General features: G+C 38.6%; 1 protein-coding gene across 5 annotated transcripts in view; it reads right to left on the minus strand.

Moving 5' to 3' along the window:
* Positions 1-1,013: 1,013 nt before the first annotated feature.
* LOC111593067 (frequenin-1) overlaps positions 1,014-26,062 on the minus strand; it is a 35,030-nt gene continuing 9,981 nt past the window's right edge. For 4 of the 5 annotated variants that reach the window (XM_023305645.2, XM_023305643.2, XM_023305647.2 and 1 more), the window contains 7 exons: positions 17,235-17,438; positions 6,433-6,457; positions 5,576-5,624; positions 2,790-2,879; positions 2,651-2,729; positions 2,497-2,585; positions 1,014-1,604 (listed from right to left, as the gene is read on the minus strand). In XM_023305645.2, the coding sequence (XP_023161413.1) occupies positions 1,437-1,604; positions 2,497-2,585; positions 2,651-2,729; positions 2,790-2,879; positions 5,576-5,624; positions 6,433-6,457; positions 17,235-17,298 (564 nt within the window). In that variant the 5' untranslated portion in view covers positions 17,299-17,438 and the 3' untranslated portion in view covers positions 1,014-1,436. Of the gene's footprint in view, positions 1,605-2,496; positions 2,586-2,650; positions 2,730-2,789; positions 2,880-5,575; positions 5,625-6,432; positions 6,458-17,234; positions 17,439-22,882; positions 22,976-26,062 lie in introns of those variants that run through there. The other variant, XM_023305646.2, reaches the window with a different exon arrangement.

Raw genomic sequence — 26,062 nt, forward strand, 5'->3', positions numbered from 1 at the left:
AAGGAGCTCTACTGCAAGTTGTCTCAACAGTGCTATAAAAGTTTGATAAACTGAGATTAAAATAAAAGATTTCTTGAATTTACAGATAAGTTATATATGAAGGAGTTAACTGAGCCATGGCCAGAGCTTAGCTAACAAAGGCAGACTTAAGAAAACTTGATCTGATTTAAGTTGCTTCACATAGAAAGTGTTCGAGTTATGGGAGTTGCGCTTTTTCTACTTTTTCTTCTGCTGCTTCTTCTTCTTCTACTTCTACCTCTTCTAAATGTTCATTGTTTACTGTGGGAGCAAACCAAACAAAAAAATTAAAAATCCAAATGAATTCCGCACACATACAAAGTTCAGCTGAAAGAATTGATTAGAATATACATAACTAAGTATGTACAGTATGTATACATATATATATATATATAAGTATATTGGGGGCATGCCACATGCAATTCGTGTCAATTGAAGGAATCCGACTTAATTCATATGAAAGTTAAAAACTTTTTAATTTGAAAATACACAAAAAGCTTCCTGACTTTGTTTTTGAGTTGAGTTATCATTATATATACATATATATAAATATATAAATGTATATATATATATACATATATATTTCGTATTTGATTAGTTCACAATAAGCAAATTTTGTATTCAATTAATATCGAAGCATCCATTAGTAGAGTATTCAGGGAACTTTGCCCTAATTTCTGGAAAAGCTTTAGCATTAGATTTAGGCATAGCGCCTAAAATATTTCATATTTTATATATTTTATGTATATTAGCATATTTGCATGTATTTCATCTATTATCGAGAGAAAAAAACGTAAAAAAAAATTTCTGATTTTAAAATTTTTTTCCATTTTTATCCCTTTTTTTGCAAGCATTTCAATAAAAATGCTTTCACAATAGAACAATTGCCTAATTTTAAGTTATATATATATATATATATTTATATAAACATACATACATATGTAATTTAAAAAAAACAAGCATTTCCTTTATTTTAATTGGTGTTTTGCTATATATATATATAAATATATATTATATATTTTTAGAGTTTTTTTTCTGACGAATTTTTGCATAACATTCCTCTGTGGGTTGCATTGTTAATTGTATTTTATTTCATCGTTGTTGCGTGTTTATGTTTTAGTTTCAAATATTTGCAATTTAATTGAATTTTCAGCCAAACAAAAATTCAAGTTCCGCTTTCAATTTGCCATGACATTTGTGTGTGGGATTTTGAGGGTCTGTTTGTGTGTGTGTTGGCTTGTTGTTGAATGTACTTAACCATTTATACTATACACATATATATATGGACATATATATATATATGCACGTGTGTGTGTGTATGCATATATCAAACCATATTTGTATTTATTGTGCACGAATTCGTTGTCTTTGCTTCATGCTTCCAACTCTTTGACAATCGCGAATTACAACTGCTGCGGTTAATCACCACCTAAACTTAACGCCTGCACTATACGTGGATCAGCTTTACTACCCTCACGAAACTCTTCCAAGGTTAGCCGATCGTCGTGATTCTTATCCATTTGATCGAAGATTTTATCCACGCGCTTCTGCGGCGTATTCTCATCCTCCGTTTGTGGCTGTTGGCCCTGCAGCAAAAAGGAAGGACATTTCGTTATTATTTATACATACAAAATATATATATATATATAATATATATATATGCGATATATTTATATATATGTATATGTTATATATATTATATACACATGGAAGTTTTTAGCTCCTGCAGCCTTTTACCTTTTTTCAGCTGAACAAAGTTCAGAAATCAAAAAGGAAAGTTTAATTATAACTCTGCTCGTTCCAGAGTCCGAAAAGGGTAAGCCATACACCTAATTTTAAGGCCTGAAGTCATCCAAATGCATGAGTTACTAATTGAAGTTGTAAATCAGACAAGAAAACTCTAGAGACAGCCAGACGTACGAACCCATTTATTTATATATTTTTATTATTATTTATTGATTATATTGAAAAAGATATTTCTAGTATTTCAACTTTTTTGACCCTAACTACTATTCTCAATAAATTCCCATATATATAAATATACATATATATATGTATGTATGTAACAATAGATTCCGTTTTAAAGTTTCACAATTCAGTTTTTGTGCTTACAGCTTGCAAATGTTGCAGCTGTATTAGTGTAAGCCGGAGAGCTTGTGTAGAGTTGTTGTAAAATGATTATCCGATTGGGTGTGCGTCTTAGCTAAAGGCTGCTTATTTCCTTGTGTGTGAGAGAGAGACAACGATAGCTGTTTCTAAAGGTAGTCCCAAGTGCTGCTCAGTGAGAGCGAGAGGTTATCTGGACAGATTCGTGACGAGAATCAGTGAACAAAGAGAAAGCGACAAGGACAGCAGACAGGGAGATCGTTATTGGGCAAAGAGATAAAACTGTAAAGAATGGAAGTTCGGCAAATTGACACAGACCCGACATATTTATTTTTATGTTATATGCTTTCATTTGATGCCGTGAGCACTTACCACCATTTGATAAATGGCATCAACAATGTTGTACATTTCCTCTCGAGTTATGTAGCCATCGTTGTCGACATCATAGAGACGGAAGGCCCCTATTGATTGAAGAGAACATATTTTCAATGCTTATTAAACTGGCCTGAGCAGCTGACCGACTTACAGTGTAATTTCTCATCAAGATTTCCGCGTGATGTTATGGACAGCGCACGTATGAATTCCTCAAATTCAATGGCTCCATCCTGGGGATATATAAATAGATAAATTAATCCAATTGCATTGCTTCCATCTGATTTACTTACATTATTCTCATCGAACACTCGAAACACCAACGAGGCAAATTTACTAGGATCGCCGTCTGGGAAAAATTGCTTATAAATTTTGATGAATCCCTGTACGCATGGAACGTTTATAATGAACAACAAGAAAATAGATCAAATCGAATAAAAATATTGCAAATATCTATTTAAATATTTGTTAATAGGCTTACTAAATGGAATCAAGACTGCAAATGTTATCGAAATTAATTCCGCTTGCAAGTACTATTTACGGAGTGTGTTTATAGAGTATCGATAATTTTGCTTTTTTTATGAATATTTATATTTTGCTTCCTTTCAAGTTATACACTATGATTTTTTCATAACTCGAAAAAATTCTAAAAACATTTTTATAATCGTCTTCAGCTGTCGCATTGATGCCAAACCAGGCGTAAGTTGGGAATATAACTGTAGAAAACAATCGAAAATCGATAGTTTTTGATCTGACCTCGTATATGTTATATCTATGAATATTTTTATTTAATAAGAATTAAACCCGCTTCAATATTAATCGATTTGCAGTCAAGATATATATAAAAAATATATGCATATAGATCTGTTCATAAAAATAGTAGCGCTGCGCACTACGCAAAACTTAAACCAATTGCAAAGTTAAAAATTAAAAAATGCCCACTTTTTGCTTAAACCATAATTTAGAGAAGTGAATTACAAATAAATGCCGTTACTTTCGGTCGGAATTTATTCAAGTTGCATTGAAAATCGGCCGTTCATAGAAATAGTAGTGCTAAGGATAGGAAAATGAAAGGAAAATCAGAGCAAAACTTATAAGGAAATTGAGAATATTGTTGAATGTAACAACTAAGATGAGACCAAAAAGTATATGTAAAACATAACATATATAGTTAAATGACTAATGTTAAATAGATTTTCCTTCTCTTTAAGTAGCCACTACTATTTTCATGAACAACCAAATTTTGTTAATTTTTTCTGTATCAAAATAAAAATCGAAATTGGCAACAAAATATTTCAATCTTAATATTCACTTCAAATTGCTTTCAATTTTTGTGTTTACAACTTAATTTTGCTGTGTCAATCGCACAACTATTTTCATGAACAGAGCTGCATAGATAAAGCACAATTAAATAGAAAGATTTTTATAAAGTTAGCTCAGATCAGTTTAATTTTATTATTGCAGTTAGCTTAGGAAAACACTTTGAAATTAACCAAGAGCAACAGAGATTAGCTGTTTAGTTTTGATTTAGTTTAACGTATATACAGTCATATTAGTTTCATGTTTCGCAGGCTCAACAACTATAATTGGTTACATGCTAGTTACATCTGATCGGAAAATATTACCTATCTCATTGATCAACCTCAAACCCAACCCCATTTTCAGTTCGCTATGAAGCAAAAACACGATTTTAACTCTGCACTAAATTTAATATCAAATAAGAGCAAAACTCATGTGGCACAAAAATAGCTGTAACATATATTTTTTAATATTATTTATTATCATTTTATTTTATTTAAAATTTATTTAAGGCCCCGGCAATACATCACTTCATGAGTTGCCTGAAAACCGCAAATACCTTTGAGTATGCTGTAAATAATATATATATATATATATATATCGAATAAAAAAATTAGTTAAAGTTCATTTGCACGACTAGCAGATACCGCGCAGCCACCTCAGTTTATAAAGTGCCCTGGCGCCTCTACACTTTGATTATTTTTTCACCTTAATGCCAACTAATAGAAGTACTTGTTAGCTTTGTTTGCCTGACGACTATCCTAGTACCAAGTTAGGCATGCCAAGGCTACTAATCGATAATTATCGATACGAAAAATGGCATTAGCGAGCAGCTAAGCGACTAGGTCACCCTAAATAGTCTCATAATCGATAGTTATCGATACTTATGCGAACGAAAGAAGACAGCGAATAGCAACTATTCTAGACAAGGTTTGATATTTAAAGACTCAGTATCGATAAATATCGATGCATAGAAATGCTAGCAAACAACAGTGCCTAGCTAAGCAGTATTTAACTAGACGATTTCAATAACTCCACACTCAGCTAATGCTTCCTTACCTACCTCCAATCATAAAAAACTTAGTCGACCCACTGTCTCAACCTATAGAAATACGTTGCTTAAAAACTTTTCTTCTTGCCAAGGATCCATTAACTCCGTGCTCTCGACTTATTAACTGTTATTATCATAATTGTTGTCTCCAGCTTTTATAATTGACTTAAATATATTAAATGCTCGCAGCCATATTGGCAATGTCAAGTGTTTGCCTCAGGGACAGACGCTGACAGAAATGTTTATTTCCACATATATTTAGTGTGGTCGATGGTGTCGCAAAATACCCCTTTGCGGACATAGCCATAGACATTGGAAATATCACTAAAAAAAAACATCGACAAGTTTCAGTGGCAGCTGCAAAGAGGCCAAAAAGCCGCAGAGCTGCGGCAACAATAATCGCGTTGGCAATGAGCGTGGCGCAAGGCCAAACAAACATTAAGCCGAAACATAAAATTTCGAGTATGGCCATAAAAAATTTGCCATGTAAATAAAAAAAAGCAGAAGAGCAAGAAAAAGAAGAAGCAGCAGATGGCATTGCTAAGTAGTTTTGCAGTTGGGCTTTTGTTGCTTTCGCTTTTGTTTAAAGTAAATTGTAAATTGTCGAGTCGAGCCAGGCCGGGCCAAACAGACTTCGTCTGGCTATGGATGTTGTTGAGGTTAATGCTTTTTAGTAGTTGGGAATAATAATATGATGTAAACATATCGCTGCTTACTTATCTTACTTACTTGTTCAGTCAGCAGACCGTTCGGGCAGTCTTTGAGAAAACCTTTGTGCCTTCGAAATGATATAGATTTTTTTGTTTTGTTTTTGGGATAGCACAGTTTAGAGTTCAGTGAGATACAGAGAACAACGAGGTAAAACAAAATAAATCCAGAGCAAAATGCAAGAAGAGACAGCCAGAGACAGACAGCGAGACAGCGAGAGAGCGAGAGCCAGAGAGAGAGGGAGAGGTAGACGTTTAAAGATTAACATTAACAGTCCAAATGTTTATAAAAAATAAAAACCACAATAGATGAAAGAAAACAATGAAAATCGAATTAAAAATTTAACATAAATAAAAGTTCATATAGTAGCTGAGTATCTATATATATATAGATTTATATATATATGGATTATGTTGATAGAGAATGAGGGAAATTTATACAAGTAAATGGATTAATGTAAATATTTAATAATCGAATGTCAACAATTTGTGTGCATTATTTAATTTAATGCTAATTATATTTTTGTGCCGACGCCAACTGATATTTACATATTGTGACGCATTCGCATTCGCATTCGCATTAGCATTCGAATTGGCCCTCATTATTGCATTAATTCAACAAAAATATCGAATTTCGAATTTCGAAGCGAATGCACACAGAGAATACACACACAGAGAGAGCGAGAGAGAGAGAGAGACAAATGAACATGATTACATTTAATTTCAATATGAAAAAGAAAAATCAAAAGAAAAATATTTTGAATGGAATGAACTCATGTGTGTAATACATACATACTCATTAAGAGGCGCTACGATTTGTGACATGTAACAAATTGCAAATTGCAAAATGCAAATTTGCTGCAACAACAAAATTCTTACCATTGACGTATTTCCTTTTCGGTAACTGCAAAGAGACGAGAGAGAGAGAGAGAGTGAGTGAGTGAGACAGAGAAGGAAACATATATTAAATACTTGAAAGGTAAACAGAGTGTCTGACTAGGAGTTGCCCTGAACGGGCACTGCTCACACATGCCTAGCCAGACAAGTGTAGAATAACTTTTCTTCTGGATGGACTTTCCTAAACAAATATGCAGAGCGTGATAATGACAGCCCTATGAGTAAGTATTTGCCAAAGCTCAAGTGTCTCAACAAGCCCATACCGTAAATTTGAATAGATATTTGAATCGATAACAGGATAAGGAATGCGTTATCGAACATAAATAATAAGTAATAAAAATAATAATAAAACTTAAAGTTTGCAGCTTTAATTTTTTTAATAGAGAATATATATAAAGTAGGGGCTCTGCCACGTCTCCTTCTGCTTGTTACATACACTTAGACACACCCATTATACCCTGTAAGCTCATTTGCAATGGGTATATAGGTATAATACTCGCTCACAAGCCAATCTTTAGATCTGTAGAGCAGCTTATCTACAATCACTGAACAAGCAACTCAGGCGAGAGCTGCTTAAGAGACGAAAGGCCCATATACGCTGTACATATGCTTCAAGGTGAGTTGATAGATGCGAACTTTTGTTAAGTTGGCAGACTCCAATTCAGGCATTGATGAAGGGCGCAGCTGGCAGGTGTATCATCAGCGGCTGCTACCTCTTGAGAGTTGTATTGCCACAGCTGTTACATAGAGAAAGAGCCGATTTGCTATATGTTTCAGAATACTCAACTAAAGCTGCACTAATTTACGGAGCACCCAACGGTTGCAGTTACAAAATCTTTGCATTCATTCTAAAGCCGATCTATGCGTCGCAGTACCTAGTCTATAGGTATTCCTGACTCTGTAGGGTATCCACAAGTCTATGTACCAATTGCACGCTTCAACTGCAGAAGAAACATTTACTTTGTGCATTGCAAACTAACCTGGCAGTTGGAAGCAGCGGACGCAAGCCCTTCGCAGGATTTTGGCTAAGTGAATTAGTAAAACAGTTGCACACCTAATTTGGAATTTACGGCTTTAATCGAATTTTGAATCATTCATGAGTTGTCTAAGCGTGCCACGGGCATAGGCAATTTAGCAGCGGGCAACGCTGTTGAGTCCCAGGCACGAGGCATGCCACATCTAGCGCACGCTAATAACAATAATATAGTAACTCTAATACCAATAATAATCGTCATAATTCAAGAGATTAGCTTTCGTCAGCGCACTGCGGCTTCGAAAGCGTCTCGAACAGCCTCCACTGACCCGAGACTCGGGCCATGCCTAAGCTGCTTACCTCTTGCCTTATCGCCAGCCAGATGGCCAAGCTGATGAACTCTCAAACAATTTGGCTCAGCCGCTGAGTTATGCCGACTTAGCCCCGGTTTGGTCGGCTTGCGGATCTCAAATATTGATGAGATGCCATTGACCAGGCTTAGGCAGCAGACCCCACTAAGAAGTTTGGCAATCGACGAGGTAGCCCGCCGGAAGCATAACAACTGCATGTGTTTGCGTGTGTGTAAAGTTGCATAAAGTTCATATCATTTAATAAATCATTTAATTTATTACCTGGTACTTCAGGTAGCACAGGTAGCGCAGTCAAAGACAGATACAACTACCGAGAGGCAGCACCCTACACCCATTAACTATTGAAGCCAGCCATATATATAGCGACATGTACATGTGTATGCGTGTGTACAACTTGTATATGTGTGTGTGCGCTTATCGCAATATAGCATACTTAAAGGCGCGTGTGCTGCATGCACGTCTGCACTCAGAAGCCAGAGCGAAGCCGTGTGCCGTGTGCCACTTTACAAATGAAAAACATTGAAAAACACGAGTAAAGCTTGTTGAGTCAAAGTAACCAACTTGTAATAGACTAAGAAAACACTACAGTTATAGAGGATGGAAGAAGGATAGCGGATAGAAGATAGAGGATAGAGGATAGAGGATAGAGGATAGAGGATAGAGGATAGAGGATAGAGGATAGAGGATAGAGGATTGAGGATAGCGGATAGAGGATAGAGGATAGAGGATAGAGGATAGAGGATAGAGGATAGAGGATAGAGGATAGAGGATAGAGGATAGAGGATAGAGGATAGAGGATAGAGGATAGAGGATAGAGGATAGAGGATAGAGGATAGAGGATAGAGGATAGAGGATAGAGGATAGAGGATAGAGGATAGAGGATAGAGGATAGCGGATAGGGATAGAGGATAGAGGATAGAGGATAGAGGATAGAGGATAGAGGATAGAGGATAGAGGATAGAGGATAGAGGATAGAGGATAGAGGATAGAGGATAGAGGATAGAGGATAGAGGATAGAGGATAGAGGATAGAGGATAGAGGATAGAGGATAGAGATAGAGGATAGAGGATAGAGGATAGAGGATAGAGGATAGAGGATAGAGGATAGAGGATAGAGGATAGAGGATAGAGGATAGAGGATAGAGGATAGAGGATAGAGGATAGAGGATAGAGGATAGAGGATAGAGGATAGAGGATAGAGGATAGAGGATAGAGGATAGAGGATAGAGGATAGAGGATAGAGGATAGAGGATAGAGGATAGAGGATAGAGGATAGAGGATAGAGGATAGAGGATAGAGGATAGAGGATAGAGGATAGAGGATAGAGGATAGAGGATAGAGGATAGAGGATAGAGGATAGAGGATAGAGGATAGAGGATAGAGGATCGAGGATAGAGGATAGAGGATAGAGGATAGAGGATAGAGGATAGAGGATAGAGGATAAGGATAGAGATAGAGGATAGAGGATAGAGGATAGAGGATAGAGGATAGAGGATAGAGGATAGAGGATAGAGGATAGAGGATAGAGGATAGAGGATAGAGGATAGAGGATAGAGGATAGAGGATAGAGGATAGAGGATAGAGGATAGAGGATAGAGGATAGAGGATAGAGGATAGAGGATAGAGGATAGAGGATAGAGGATAGAGGATAGAGGATAGAGGATAGAGGATAGAGGATAGAGCATAGAGGATAGAGGATAGAGGATAGATGATAGAGGATAGAGGATAGAGGATAGAGGATTGGATAAATGTTCCCTATATTGAAGCAGTCTATCATCTGGACTCATTGCTAAATCAAATGCTCTTCAATTGACTTCGAATACTACTCCAATCTATATCAATAGAGACACATTTGATTTGAGCTCTTGATTAGGCTTGTTAAGCAATTTGCCATCGAGAAATGTACAAAAAGTTCATTTGATATTTAGATAAATGTGAATTGCATTATTAATTGGAAAATGTAATGGCATTGAGGGTTGGCTGAAGAGCTCATGAGTTGGGTCTTGAGGCGCTGGTCGTCAGTCAAAGTCCTTGCACGCAATTCAAGTCAGCCGCAGCCATTGGGCACAAATTGAAAAGCTCCCCAGTTGCCTGGCATCAAAATATATAACTCATTATAAGCCGCACAAGCGAAAGCGGGCGGGCGAGCGGGCAGCCTTTGCGGCCCCACGCTTGACGTGCCACGCACCACCGCACCACCGTACCACCGTGCCAACATACCACCGCACCAGCATAAGCACAAAGCGCCATCGAATCGCAGGGCTCCCCTATCCCCCACACCACACACATTTAAAAGTCTACGCACGCCAACGCGTCCGCTAAGTTAGCTCCTGGGCATGTTGATGTCGACGTTAGAGGACTTTTACTGCGGCTATATGAATAATACATGTGTATGGGTATATCTCATTCTATGTGTGTGTGTGTGTGTGTGCGTGCTTACTCGTCTATATATATGCGAGTGTGTGTTTAGCGCCGCCAGCAGTAAAGCAAATTAGTTCATAGCGAGGCGAATTGAGTGAGCTACTCAAAGAACCAATTCCCTTCGCTCAAGCCAACCGACAAAAAACAAAAGCAAAAAAAAAGAAAAAGAAAACAAAATTATTTCGATTTAAATGTTTATTTGCACAAGGCGGCATTTTTTTTCTTCTGATTCAGCCATTTTGTCTCCTTTTCGCATCTGCCCGCAGTGTTTATTTAATCATTTTGGAAAAAAACATTTTTCGTTGCCTGCTTTTAGGGGCAGCCGACAAAAAGGGCAACGACTTTTGTGATTTTGACTTGGCTGCATTTGATTTAATTTTAAACTGATTATATTTAGCTTTTTCCCCATAAGCACAAAGAGACAGAGTGTGCAGGAAGGCAAGGCAGAGGCAATGGCAGACCCTGAGCCAGAGCCAGAGGCAGATACATCAACACGCACATACCTAGCTGTTGGCAAGAGCTCAGTCAGCCGTCGACGTTGCCGCCTGGGAGTGGCCACATGCTAATTAATGAATGGCTGCCAAAGGTCTTACCAACAGCTACACATTGAAAAGCCCTCCAACAAAAATAAAAAAAGCAGTAATATAATTAAGAAATAAGAGGAGTAAACAAAAAAAACTCGAGCTGCGACTTGCATGCGGGCGCATATGTGCATACGTGTGCGTGTGCGTGTGTGTGTCTGTGGCATGTGCGTGTAACGGCAAAGTTTTTGCAGCTGCTTGCCACGCTTGCCACACCAGTCCGTGTGCATGTGTGCATGCCGAATACCCTGTAAACATGACAGTCTTAAATACGCTACAAACACGCCACCTAGCGGCGCAACAAATGACCAATTAATCAAAACACCTAATTGGCATTCGATTCGACAGCGAGATAGTCCACATTAAAGAGTCACAAAAAAATATAATATATATATAAAAATATTAAAAAAAAAATATATATATATATTTACATATGTATATACATATATACACATATATATGAAGCAGAATACTTCTAGTTATAATTCCATTTATATGCGATTTATTTTGGATTTGGCATTCAGAAAGCGAATTCCATTTAATAATTAATTGGTCTGCATAATATGGAAAAACATGACTAAAAGAAATATAATATATATAACTTTTACTTTATATATATATATATATATTTGCTGTTAGTATTTCTATTCATAGGCTAAGATTCCCCCTATTTTCTATAGTTTTCGAGCTGGAAACTTGATCGTTGATCTCAACTATTAACTTTGGATAAATGTCACTTAGAGGTGAATAAAACTGTATCTTCCAAAGTTTTAGAGCATTAAAATTTGACTTGACATGACAAATAAGATTTAGCAATAGAGATTCAAATATGTTTATTAGGAATTAAGAAATCGAATCTAATGAAAACTGAAATCAATTCAAATCAATTTTCAGCTGAAGCCTTAAATCAAAATAAAAATTTAGTTTCAATTACGCTTTTAACTCCTTCTTATAGCTCCGACCACTAAGTAAATTTATCAAATATCATGTTACCAAGGGCTCCTACACCTGATGTTACCTTCGAAGCCACCTTAGTTGCCAACAGTGCAGCAATTAATATAAACTTTCAATTGGCCTTGGCATATTTCATGCAAGTTTTAATTTATATTCCGCGTGTGGTTTGAAAATGTCACGATTTAGTAACACGAAACCGAGTGCGTTGCAAACTCCAATTGGTCTGAGAGAGCAAACCAGGTGTTGCTGCCAAAGCAGAGGTGAGCCGAGAACGTCAAGATGTCACAGCTCAAGCTAATTTCATTAATTTCATAACTGAAATCGATTGAAATAGACTGCAGAGCAGACAGATACTGTGTTTCATGTTAAACTTGACATTAAATTTGACAAAGTTGACGTTAAACTTGTCTCGATACAATAATTGACACTTTAGTAATCAGCATCAAGCATCTTTGTCTGCCTCTCCCTATCTGTCTCTCTCTTGCTGCCCCTCTCCTCTTTCTTTGTGCAGCCAAGCGAATCTGCTGGAGACTTCCACTGAGTGAGTGACAGACTATGACTCGTCTATATGTTGCACTCAAAACTATAAAACTGGAAGAGCTAATGCTCTTGAGCACTTGTCCGTCGTCCTGTGAAAGCTTCAATGGCGCCATTAGCAAATTATTTACAACATGTGCATCATGTTTTTGGCCTGGGATTGGTATTTGTACTGGGACTGGGACTGTGACTGGGGCAGACACCGTGCATCGACAGTGGCACTGGCGCTGCTACTGGGACAATGACAAGAGCCGGAAACGCTGCACAGTGTCAGAAGCTAAGCAGAAAATAATGTATAAAATAAAGTAATATATGATACATGACATATGATATATGATATATGATATATGATATATGATATATGATATATGATATATGATATATGATATATGATATATGATATATGATATATGATATATGATATATGATATATGATATATGATATATGATATATGATATATGATATATGATATATGATATATGATATATGATATATGATATATGATATATGATATATGCTATATGATATATGATATATGATATATGATATATGATATATGATATATGATATATGATATATGATATATGATATATGATATATGATATATGATATATGATATATGATATCTGCTCTCTGCCTCTCTGCTTCTATCTCTACTAGCATCTCTGCTCTCTGCTCTCATGCTCTCTGCTCTCTTGCTCTATTGCTTCTCTGCCTCTCTGCTCTCTGCCTCTCTGCTCTCTGCTATCTGCTCTCTGCTCTCTGCTCTCCTGCTCTCTGCTCTCTGCTCTACTGCCTCTGCTGCTCCTGCTCTCTGCTCTCTGCTCTCTGCTCTCTGCTCTCTGCTCTCTGATCTCTGCTCTCTGCTCTCTGCCCTCTGCCCTCTGCCTTTCGCCTGCCCCTCTCCCCCTCTCTTCTGCTTTTTTCATATATGTTTGCTGCACATCGAGCCAGTGTGCAGTTGGCATTGCCAGTGGAGCATGGGCATGGCAGGCATGGGATCGAATGCAGGAACAAGTGCTCGAGACTCCATTGGCAGCAGCTGTTCGATGAGGGCCTGTGGCCCACTGTGGGCGGGGCAGCGGGTAGTGGGTAGCTATGCGATGCTTGTATGTGTTTTTACTGCTCTGGTTGCTTGTTGCTTGTTGCTTTTACACGTTTGATTTCCACTGCTAAATGCCAAACAAACTGTCACGGGGAGACAAGCTGAGTGCCCACTCATACCCATGCAGCCATTTAACAGCACACCCACACACACAGCAGTAGTGAAGGGGAGACAGAGTGTGCGACAATGAGGCATCCCAGGACGAGAATCGAACACACATACAACAAGTGAAATAATAATTTCAACATTGAATTGAATTTTGAGTGCCAGAACTGACTGCATGCCAATGCGTGCAAAATGAACTGACGGGCGGCTCCGGGTGACAAGGACATTGAACGTGGTTCAGCCAAAAAGGACCACCCCTACATACATCGATGGGCTGGCATAGACAAGAGCATGAGCCAACTGAATGCAGTTCAAATGGCATTGCAATATGACATTGCGACAGGCACGAAGCCTGACTGGGTCTGTGTCTGGTTCTGGGTTCAATTCTGGGCTTCTGCATAACATTGGCTGCATTTTAGTTTTATAAGCGATTTGCCGCCGTCTTTCTGCGACTGTTTGCCGAAGCGTAACACAAATAGAAATTGGCATAAAAGCGCAAACAGAGACAGAGACAGAGAGAGAGAGAGAGAGAGAGAGAGAGCGGGCGAGAGGGATTGAATAGCACATTCCCGAAGATAGAAATACTACCAATGGGAACAACAACGACAAAAGTAATCAAATGTTGGCCACATTTCAGCATATTTTTCTTTGGCTGCACTCGGAGTGCGCCCATATTGACATTGGGTAGAAAATGTCCAGCATTTGAATGCTCGCATGGCAAACGTTTTTCGTCGATTTTCCAGGCTTATGAATAGAATTTTTACTCAACAAGATCTAACTGTGCACGAGACACAGCACAAAGTGTGCTCAATGCTCAATCAGTGAATCAGTTTGGGGAAATTTCTCTATCCGTCAATCAGTGAGTCACGCAGTTAATCAACCATTCTGAGTAAGTAATCAATCGGGCAGTCAATCAATCGGTCAGTAAGTCAGTCAGTCAATCAGTAAGTCAGATTCGGTCAGTTACTGTAGAAAACCCGTTGGTTAGTCAATCAGTCTCTGAGTCACTCAGTCAGTCAGTTAATGAGTCAGTTAATGAGTCAGTTAATGAGTCAGTTAATGAGTCAGCTAGGCTGTAAGTTTATCAGTCAATCAGAAATTCCGTCAATGAGTCAGGCACTGATTCGATTAATCATTCAATCATTCAATCATTCAATCATTCAGTCAGTCAGTCAGTTAATCATTCAATCATTCAACCATTCAATCATTCAATCATTCAATCATTCAATCATTCAATCATTCATTCATTCAATCATTCATTCATTCAATCATTCAATCATTCAATCATTCAATCATTCAATCATTCAATCATCCAATCATTCAATCATTCAATCATTCAATCATTCAATCATTCAATCATTCAATTATTCAATCATTCAATCATTCAATCACTCAGTCATTCAATCATTCAATCATGCAATCATGCAATCATGCAATCATTCAATCATTCAATCATTCCATCAGCCAACCATTCAATCATTCAATCATTCAATCATTGAATCAGTCAATCATTCAATAAGGTAATCAGTCAATCAGGCATCATTCAATCAGTCAATCAATCAATCATTCAATTAGCCAGTTAGCAAGTGCATCAGCCCGTCGTTCAGTCAGTCAAGGAGTAAGCCATTCCATCAACTCCTATTAGGACGTTATTATCGATTCGCCTCTAATGCGTAGGCTTATGCCAGCTATTTTAATGTTATTCATAGTGTGAGCATGTTCAGCTCATTTTAAATCAATACAGGGTATTAGCGGACCTTGAAGCATTTTGTTTGATCAAGGCTTGATGGAAATGCATTCGGCACTTGAATCAAACGAGGATTGCCAATAATATGGCCACTCTGGCCAATGAACAATAAAGAATACTCCTAAGCTCTTAAAGCTCATGAACCGACTGTGAATCGAATCCAAATGCAATGGGGCGATGTGGCTATGTGGCTGAGTGGGTAGGGGGTAGGGGCTAGGCGCTCAGGCCGAGTGCTGGGCGGTATATGGGAGTGCACTCAGAAACTTTTGCCATGTGCAACTGTTGGAAAGTAGTGTGTGTATAGAAAATTTGTACCAATGCTCCCATAAACTAAACTCACACAAAGTGCCAAGGCCCCCAAGCGACCGGCAAGCAGAAACAGTAAAAAAAATATCCCCGTGTTGGCAAACGGCTATGGAACACTCGGCCAAAAACTCAAAACTTGTCGCTGACGCACTTTATATACAATTTGTCGGAGTTCCAAGAACTGTTTGACATGAAGAGCGCAACTGATTTGATTCGCATAACCAAATCCGAATTTGTAAGTCTCAGCGATGCTTGTGGCTGACAACAATCAAGCAAACAGATTTGATCTTTAGACAAGTGTTGCACGAACTCATATAAGTATCGGCTGAATACGATTAGTGGCCATAATTCAATTGGTTTGGGCATGTCCCTTAGTATATTCTCAAACTATTAGAAACGCTTATGCTGAGTCATGAACAGCAGACGAGTTCTATTAGGCTGGCTAGCTTACTGGCCATCCATGTGACTGCCCCTCTGCCCATCTCTATTAAAAGGTTTATGTAACTGTTCGTCAGTCTGCCTATATGTCCGTCTGTCCGTCCGCCCGCTTGTACGTCCGTTCTTCCGTCCGTCGGTATGTTCGCCTATCCGCCCGTCCGTCCTTCCGTCCTTCCGTCAGCCTCCGTCTGTTCGTCCGCATTTCCATCCGTCTGTCCGCTTGCTTGTCCGTCCACCCATCTCTAATAAACTGGCGAGCTAACTGCCCATATGCATCGGTCTGTCCGTCCGTCTGGCTGTTTCTTGTTTTCGTCCGTCTGTCCGTTAACATAATCGATAACTCTGTCCATTGCCAACAAATCTATACATCCATATACTTTAATTATATTCAGATATATATCAAAAGTTCTAAGAGGTAAAGTAACCAACTTTGGTATCAAGAATCTATTATTTATTATTAATTTATTAATACATTTTATGCATAACTCTTTTAACTTCACCAACAACTGAATCAAAATCTCAGAGAGTATTTCCTAGTTGAGCTCCATTCGTACTTATTCTAAAGCTATCATAGTGACATATTGAGCTATAGCCACATATATATTCCATTTTCCGTACTATAATACTATACATTTAGCCTATATGCTATGGCTTAAAGGTTTATCCTGTGAGCTTTTCATGCAAACATCAATTTATCTCTCAGATCTCTGGCTCAAGCTCGCCCAGATAAACGGATTCCATCAAATTCATATTAGATTTTATTCTATTAAATGGATTTGATTGAATCCGATTTACTCTATGGTTATAAATATGATTTAGGGCGTTCTGCAAATTCAATGATAAATCTTTGTAACATCTCAGGCTGACAAGTTGAGTAGAGGAAATCAATTTTTCCATATACTCTCGGTAGGAGCGCATGAAAGGCGCTCTAATTTGTATGGCTTTGTTCGGCCAGAGAGGTTTACCAATTCGAAAATAGCAATAAAAAAGCACCCCAGTGGCACTTAGGGGGGATGCAGGCAGCACTTAAATGCTACATGGCAGAAACATAGTCGAATTTCTGTGCCGTTTCGCATTTATCTGCGAAAAACTTGCGCACGTTTGAGCTGCCAAAATGGCTTTCAAGAGTTTTTAATGCTCGACACAATAATTCATATAGAGTTCAAGGCTGGGACGCACCCAAAATGATTTGTGTGCCCAGAGAGATGTGGGGGAGGGGTGAGGGTTGGGATTGTTGCCTACTCACAGTATGTGTCCGTTGTCAGACGATCAATGGTGTCCTGCTTCAATTTGGAGTTCTTCTTGCCCATTGTGTTGCTGGTATTGGTGGTGTGTGTCGATGAGAGATGAGTGCGCCCGCAAAGCCAGTTGGGTCAGCAACGGGCAGCCTGTTAACGTTAACAGGTAATTGGACGGGGCGTGTCTTATCCCGATTTGCCAATGGTTAGATCTGAAAGAACAAGTGACGGAGAGATTAAAGATAGGCGTGCACATCAGCTGTGAGCCACAAGGCACATTGTCACGGCGGAACGCTATCCATCATGCACTAGCCACAGCCCTGCCATGCACCTGCCATGGCCAGAGAAACGCCACGGGCCCCCGAGCGTCAGCCGAGCTGATGAATAGCAAAAGCTACTTTGATATTTAAGCATGTCAGAGCCCGTTTTGTGTGCGTGTGTGTGTGTGTGTGTGTGTGTGTGTGTGTGTGTGTGTGTGTGTGTGGGTGTGTGCATAGCCAAAAACACGACGACGCTGACTACGTCAACAGCCAGGGACATCTCACAATACCAGCGAATGCCAAAAGGAGCTGGCGTCAGTCACTCATTCACTCAGTCAGTCACTTAGTCAACTTCTACTCTTCCGCAATGCTATTCATAATTTTGTAAACAGCCTGCTTTAAGCATTATACAAATATGCGATTCTCGTGGCAATTCTTTTAAGCACAAAATATCAGGGACATTTTGTAAGTTTCGCGCGTTTCTGTTCAGTTCTGATTCATTTAGCTGAACGTATAATTAATGAGTATCTAAGCGAAGGGCATCTGGCTGACGGCTAGCGAAAAGTTTGAATGTGCCTTGAGTTCTATTCGCCTCCTTTACCTTTGCGGTTTGGGCAACAAGGACAATGCCGACACTGCTGCTGCTGGTATGGATGACGACAAGTTTTGCAATCAAGTTATGTAATTAAAATGTAAATAATTTCCCAAGCAAATTTCGTGCGCAAACTTTTTTAATTCCTTGTTACAAATTTGGATAAGCCTTCAATTGACTTTAAATGAGCTGTTCCAACGATCTGCTTCTGTTTCACTCTCTCTCTCTCCATGGCCTTCTCTAGCTGCTTCTCTATGCCTTCCTCTTTATATCTTTCTCTCTCTGTCTCTCTGACTCAGCTTGTGTCTGTTTTATTATTTTTCTGCTCCTCTATCTCTTGCTCGATTTTTCTTTTAATCTCTATTGGTCTACTGTGTCCCTTAATCTCTTTCTCTCTCTCTCTCTCTCTCTCTCTCTGTCTCTCTTCTCATCCCTCTGCCCTCTCGCTCGCATTCTCTCACTTTGCATTACTCTTAGCCTCCTTCAACCTCTCTCTATCTCTTTATCTGTCCAGCTCTCTCTTAGTCTCTCTGTCTCTCTCTCTCTCTTTCTCTCCCTCTCTCTGTATGACTGTATGTGTCTCTCTCCCTCTACATCCCTCCAGCTCTCTACATCCCTCTAGCCGCTCTTCTCAGTACTCCCATCTCTCACTCTCATTGTCTTTTTCTCTGTATTACTTACTCTTCTTATATATACTTCTTACTCTATATATATATATATATATATATATATATATATATATATATATATATATATATCTACATATATATAGCACTTCATATGCACCATTATATTCTGACTGCCCTTCCAAGCGATTCTCATTACTGCAAGCAAAGCCAACAGGGTTTCAAGATTTATTCTTTATCTCTGGACAATTTAATATGGATAGTTAAATAGACATATAGAGTTATGAACTTTAGCAATTTAATACGAATCTTAATTATTTTGAAATGATTCAATGTCTGAAATATTTAGCTCTGAATATCGTAATTAAAATGTATACAAAATAATTTAGAGCTATTTGGAGTGCATGACTCTGGGGCTGTGTGCAACGATCATTAGAAATGCACGTTTAATGGCCGTGTGACCCTGGGCTACAGCCACGCCCACACCCACATCCACCCACACACACATATGTGTATATAAATAGAGATGTGCAGACATGTGGATGGGAAATATGTATTTAGTCAGCCTGGAAATAGGCGCTTGCTCGGGTAGGTAAACAGAAAGGACAAATGAAGCAGAGCCGAGGCGAGCCGAGGCAGCCAGCAGTGAACCAAGATGGACAGACAACGATGTCTGTGATGCAACTGCAATTGCAATGGCTAACGAGCTGGCCAAGCATCGTTCGAGCCACAGTGCTGACGGAAGTTGTTTGTGCCAGGCAAAGGCCCGGGCCGTCTGGCTGTGTCGTTGTAGGAAATTGAAAAGGAAAGAAAATTGAGCATACTTTAAGACCTCGGGCAACACAATTCCGAATTGCAGGTGCAGGACTCTCAATTGGCCCGACTCTCCCCTATCACGGAGGCGGTCGACATTACGCGATTTCCCGTCAGCTTTAAATGTATTTGAACTTTTGCCGCTACGTGCGTCAAAATTACACAGAATTGCCGTTGGCGTCGACATTTAATTGAATAATTGCCAAACGACTTGTAAACAAGTTAGAAGACGGGCCCAGAGAACTTTGCCCAACGAGTTCGTATGCCAATTTGTTTTGGCCAGAGCAGCCGAAAGCACAAGCATTGGCGACTGGCCCAAGCAGCGCTGACGTGGTTACCTACACACACACACACACACACCGCACACACACACACACTCTCTAGAGTCAACCTGCCTTAGGAGGCATCGCAGCTAAGCAAATAACTTGAATGCCAACAGCCAGCGAGACAAAATCTTTGCAATCGGCCAACTATGCGGAATTCACACAATTCACAGCCTCTGAAATGTTACAGACTTTGTATAATTAAATCAAATGGCGCGTATGAGAAGATATACGAAACTAAATTAAGTAAATTAAGCTAATTAATGGGCACGACTCAGCCGTAAGGGACTTCATTAGGCAATTGAAACTTCTCTTAAATAGGCTTAGACATACTGGGGAAAATCTAGTAATTATATATTTTGAGCAGGACAACAAATAACGGCAAATAACGGTATATATATTGTGAAGGGAGTGCAGAGAGCTCTTTAGGAAGAAGACAGATCTTTAGGTAAGTCAATAGAGGAGGTCAACGGAAACTTAGTTTTTAGCACTGAACATATGGGAGATGCTATATCGATATATCTGATATATAAGCTAAATATAATATATATATAGTATATATCTAATCTATATCTATTATATATTTACTACATATTTACTATATATTTCATATTGATGTGCATTATGCTTCAGATCTTAAGTTGCTTCAAACTGCAAGTCTCTAGCACCTACCATAATAGAGCCTACAACAGCTATAGTATTTGCTGATTGGCCACGCCCCTAGCGAACATATCGGGGAGATTTCAAGACTTAATAAGACTAGGGAATATGTTCCTAGCTTCAATGTCTGCGAAATGGCTTGCATGCCAGACGGACGGAGGCACGGACGGAGAAATGAAGGCACATCAAAAAGGAGATTGCGCAAAACCGATATACCCTATCTGGAAACAGTTGCCAAGCCTTAAGATACTCAGCAGTTTTTAATTAGCAAACGATGTTTGAATGGCTGAGCAAAGGAAATCTAAGATAAATTCCGATGAATAGACGAAAAGACGGAGCTGATCAACTCGACTGTTTATGCTGATATATATATACACATATATATATATATATATATATATATATATATATATATATATATATATATATATATATATATTCTTCTGTCTGTGTGCATTCGGAGTTGCCACTATCAATGAGTTTTCAACAGGCATTGGCTTAAAGCTCTTTCCCTTTGCCACAGCCCGTCCGCTCTAAGACGTTCATTGGAATTTCGCAGCGGTAAACTATTCTCGCATGGCACATGTTTGCCCGCTCTACAGCCCAACTAATTGCCATACTCAGGCAGCGAGCTGCCACGCCCCCCGACGTCGCTAATTTAGGTGCATTTTATGTGTGTTTTTTTTCGGGTCTGCCAAAAGGTCGTGGGTGCCGTTGGGACTTAGCCAAATGGTATGCAAAAGGCAAAGGCCGCATACAGCTGGCTTTTTGTGCAATTTCTTTTTGAGCTGTGATTGCAGTCTTCAGGGTCTTTTTTTGCTTTTTGCTAATCTTTTCTTTGAGTTTTTCAATTTCTTGTTGAGAAATGTCTTGAAATGCAAATTGCAAATTCCTGACAACATCTGTCTGTCATTCAATGTGTGTGTGTGCGTGTGTGTGTGTGCGTGTGCTTTAGCTAAGATTGATTGTTGTTGTTGAACAAGAAGTACATCGCATATAATTTTGTGGCTGCAAGACTCTGCATAACTAACTCGCCCATAGAAATTATTAGTACCGAAAATAAAGTCCAGCTAATAGTCTTTCGGCTGCGACAGCAAAAACTTTGCACTGTTGTTCAAAGTTCAAACATTCCAAGTGAATTCCCAACCACACACACATGCCCATAGATAAATCCACAAAAGCATTTACCCAACACACCCTGCCGTCCCCAAACAGCCCGAAAATGTTTCAACACATGTGTTTGGCTATTAACTTGCGCTTTAAATTATGCAAAATCCCAAACAACAGCAACTCGGATGAGAAGCAACGCCAACTCCAGCGACTGGCAGCAACTGCTAGATACAAGTTTTTGCCATCATCTATATACACACACACACACAGATACATATAGACATACATATGCATATACATATATACACATATGTATGGCCAAGTTTTATATGGCAGTGGGCGCTGGGAGTGGCGGCGCGAATGAGAGCAGCGCGATGCTGCCGAGCAACGTGCAGCAGCAACATTTACATAACCTCTTTCATTCTGATTTGATTATATTCATTCAATTTCGTAAGCCACGCGACCATCGACCATCTACAACAACGACAAAGCGCAACAGCAGCAAAGGCAAAGCGTAAAGAGCAAAAGGACCAAAGGCAGCATCGCACCTTTTGCTTTGAGAACGCAAACTAAGTAAAAACAAAAAAAAAAGAAAAGAAGAAAAACTGAATATTTGAACAGACAACTGTGTAGGTGTAGCTGTAGGTGTGCGTGTGTGTGTGTGTGTGTGCGGGTGTGACTGTTACCCTTTATGGCTTGCCTGGGCAGTCCATTAGGCTGTCTCTTTACACAACTTAAGCAGCATTTGCCCAGCTCACAACTATCTGTCTCTATCTAACAGCCAAACACTTTGCACTCCCTGGCACCCACTCGCCAACTCCCCAGCGCCCCCGCTGGCCATATTTGGGCCATGTTATTTTGTGTCGTCGTACCTCTCTCTTTATTTGACTAAGTAAGTCGTTAAGTTGTCAGACTCGTTTTTCAGTGCGGTCTCCCTACGCTTGTCCCTTTGTCTGTCCGTCTGTCGCTCTATTTGTCTGCCAGTGTCTCTCTTCCGTTAGGTGTGTGTGTGTGTGTGTGTGTATTTTATTAAGTTGTGTGTGTGGCTTTATCAATATAGCAGCCGCATCGCTTTTGACTGACATCGCCTGATGTCTGCGAATATCTGTTTTAAATATTTTTTTTATTTATATATTTCTTTCTTGCTCAGCACAAACACAATTCACCAAAAAAAAAAATTGTTGAAAAAAAATAGAGCAGACTTATGGGAATTTGGTAAATGAGTTGAAAAGTTAGGAGCTAGGAAAGCCAGCAATTGCTTGAGTAATATACCTTATCGAGCCGGACGGCAACGGAACACACACGCACGCACACACACGCGCTCACAGCACACTCCGTTATGATGGCAAAATGGCCAGCAGCAGCAGCAGCAGCGGCAGCGGCAACAGCAACAGCAACGAAAAGATTGTTTTTGGACTTAAGAAACACGCTGCATGCTGAGCGCTCGCTGTGGGACTCCGGCGAATCGGCAGCCCTCGTGTTCCGTACGTGGCACGGTCTCAAAATCAACTGAAAAGCTTCGGTGCGCAATCAACAGTAGGTCGAATGTCCTTGTTGATACCACCGACGAGCACGACAAACGACGAGGAAGTTCAACACTAACACACACACACACACAAGCACACCCACACACACTGGCACACTCTGAAGTTGAAGAGACGCGCATCGTTCGCTCCTGGAGCGAGCTTTCAAAACTATAGCCGAAAAAAGCCTAGCCTCGCTCGGGGCCACAGCAGCCGTCGTCGCCGTTGACGTCGCTGCCTGAGCGTTGTGTTGTTGCCAGAGCTAGGCTGATATCGCCGGAATAGTTTAAATAAATAAATGCACCATTTATTTGACTGCCACACTCTGCAGCCCAGCCCATAAGAATGCTGTGGCAATTTAACCATGCGCCTCGTCTCGCTGCATACAAATGAGCCCCGACACACTCAGCGGAAAAACCAATTTGTTGCCGAAAGTTTGCCAAAATATCTTCAACTGAAACTATTTACATCGCGCCACCGCATCGTTATATTAGAAGTTCTCATATTAGCTGGATCATTAATGTATGAAATTCCGATTCAGTCCTTTTTGACTTATATATATTTATTATTTAATTTTGTTTTCTATTTAGGTAATTGCAGTTTTGAGCGAATGAATCAGTTGAATAAATCTAAAGTGGCATGACTATATTGATATATTTCTTCCAACTGGCTTATCAGCTTGTTTAACTCTTGAGGCGTGGCACATTGGAGATTCTTGTTTTATTTGCAGTATTTTTATATTTTTATTATTGGTTTTAATTTTTTTTATTATATTCACTATTTATTATAATTATTTTCTATATATTTTTATAGTTTTTACACTTTTCTTCATATAATTTTTAGCATTTTACAATTCTAATATTTTTATAATTTTTTAAATTTTAATACAGTATTTGTAGTATTATTTTTATATTATTATTATATTATTTTTAGTATTTTAAAATTTTTATATTATTCTCATTATTTTTAATATTCTTTTTATTATTATTATTTAATTCTTTTTCATTATTTTTATTTTAAAATTTTTATTTTTGTAATATAATTTTTATTTTTATTTATTCTATTTTTATGCATTTCTAATTATTTACAGATTCACAAAGTTTTAATTATCTAGCAATTACAAAACAAAATTGAAATATTATATTATGCTACCAGCCAATAAATGAATTTCAAATGTTTTGTTTCTATTTAAAAATTGAATAAAAAAATTCATAAGTGGATTAAAATATATATTTAAAAATCCTGGCTTGCCAGCACTTAAATCATTTCTTTTCCATAATAATAAACTAATTTTTAAGCAATTGTAAATTAATTAAATTTATAAACATTAAACACAATTTATACAGTTTGAAAACCAGCTAAACTTTTTTTACAAATTACTGCTACAATGAAAGGACTTCAGTCAAAACATAAGTTTCTATAGGCTAAAATTTATGCATACATAAAAGATATAATATATAAAAGTAACATAAATATAAAAATATATTTTTGAGCATCAACAAAGCCAAACTGAATAATAGAAATTCAGGCTTAAAATACAATATATTTTAATAAAATACTTTGCACTATTAGAATTTATATTACCTATATATATATCATACAGATATCTCATATTTTTACAAATTCACACCTTTTTTATATTTTCCTTGGGATATATGAAAATTGAAATGAAAATGAGCCAGCACTGAGCCGGATGGCCACATTGCTATAATTTAAGCGTAATTTATTTCACTCACATTTGATTAGGAGTTATATGAAGAGTGAGAGAGAGACATAGAGCGTAAGGTCGGCTGCTGTTGGGCAATCCCTTTTAATTATGCTATAAAATTTGTTATTTTCATTAGCAAAATTTTATTAATTTCGCTCATCTCGCGATGCCAGAAAAAAGTACATGAAATTAAATAAGAACGAAAGGAAACAAACAGCAGCCCACGCGGCGTATGCGTTATATTATCGCATTAATAAATCCACGGAAATCCATGTGTGTGTGCGTCTCTGTGAGATGTGAGTGTGCTCTCTAAGTGAGGCACAGGCTTAAAAGTACTGCACACAGACTTAGAGCCCAAGCAATTGACATTACGAGCGCTAACTCCCACGCGCTCAACCCGACCAGTCCTCTGCCCGCTGACGCTCTCATGCAGCCCTTGTGGCAGCTGTGCGCTCTCTCTCTCTCTCTCCCCTTCGCTCTTTGAATATTTTACTCAACACAAGCTTTCGTCGAAGCGAGAGCTTTAAGCTTTTGACCGTTAGAGGCATACCATTGTTATCAACTTTTGGCGCCTGGCCGCAGTCAAAAAAGCGACAAGAGTTAAACCCAAATCTCAGCTATCTAATCGCATTTTCCAATCAGCTATATCCACACTCAGCCGTCTTGACCTTCTTCTAGCTTGACAATTGCCATTAACTCGCCCAACAATCGCCGAGAAACTGCTTTGAAAAACTTTAAGACTTAGCATAGATAGTTCAGTTTGCTGTGAGCTTTTTCCATAGAGATGCGCCAGAAAAAAGTAGAATTTAAGCAAATTTAATATTATGGAAATACTATATTTGGAATATATATAATGCAAATGATTTCCTGTGACACAGAAATAACGAACTTAGCCATTGAAATTTCCTAACGAGGACTAAAACTAACCTACGACATATATAGCTGCAGCTGCACATGGTTATTTTGGGCGGACAGCTTAAGTAATGGCTACGAAAAGGTCATGTTATTTGCGCTGTGCTAACAGATTAATTAAATCAGCAATCAAAGATTCAACTCTGATAACAATTGTAATTTTTGCCCTCTTAAAGTATTCATTAATTCAGAAATAAAAGATGCCAGTCCTCTTCTCTTTTCTCTGTAAGCAAACACTTTCGCTAACACGATTCGTGTTCAGTATAAAAATAGCTCAAAATAATGGCGCGCTACACAAACAACAACAGC

Source organism: Drosophila hydei, unplaced genomic scaffold (assembly GCF_003285905.1).
Source record: "Drosophila hydei strain 15085-1641.00,03,60 unplaced genomic scaffold, DhydRS2 tig00000426-arrow-arrow-pilon, whole genome shotgun sequence".
NCBI classification, from domain to species: domain Eukaryota; kingdom Metazoa; phylum Arthropoda; class Insecta; order Diptera; family Drosophilidae; genus Drosophila; species Drosophila hydei.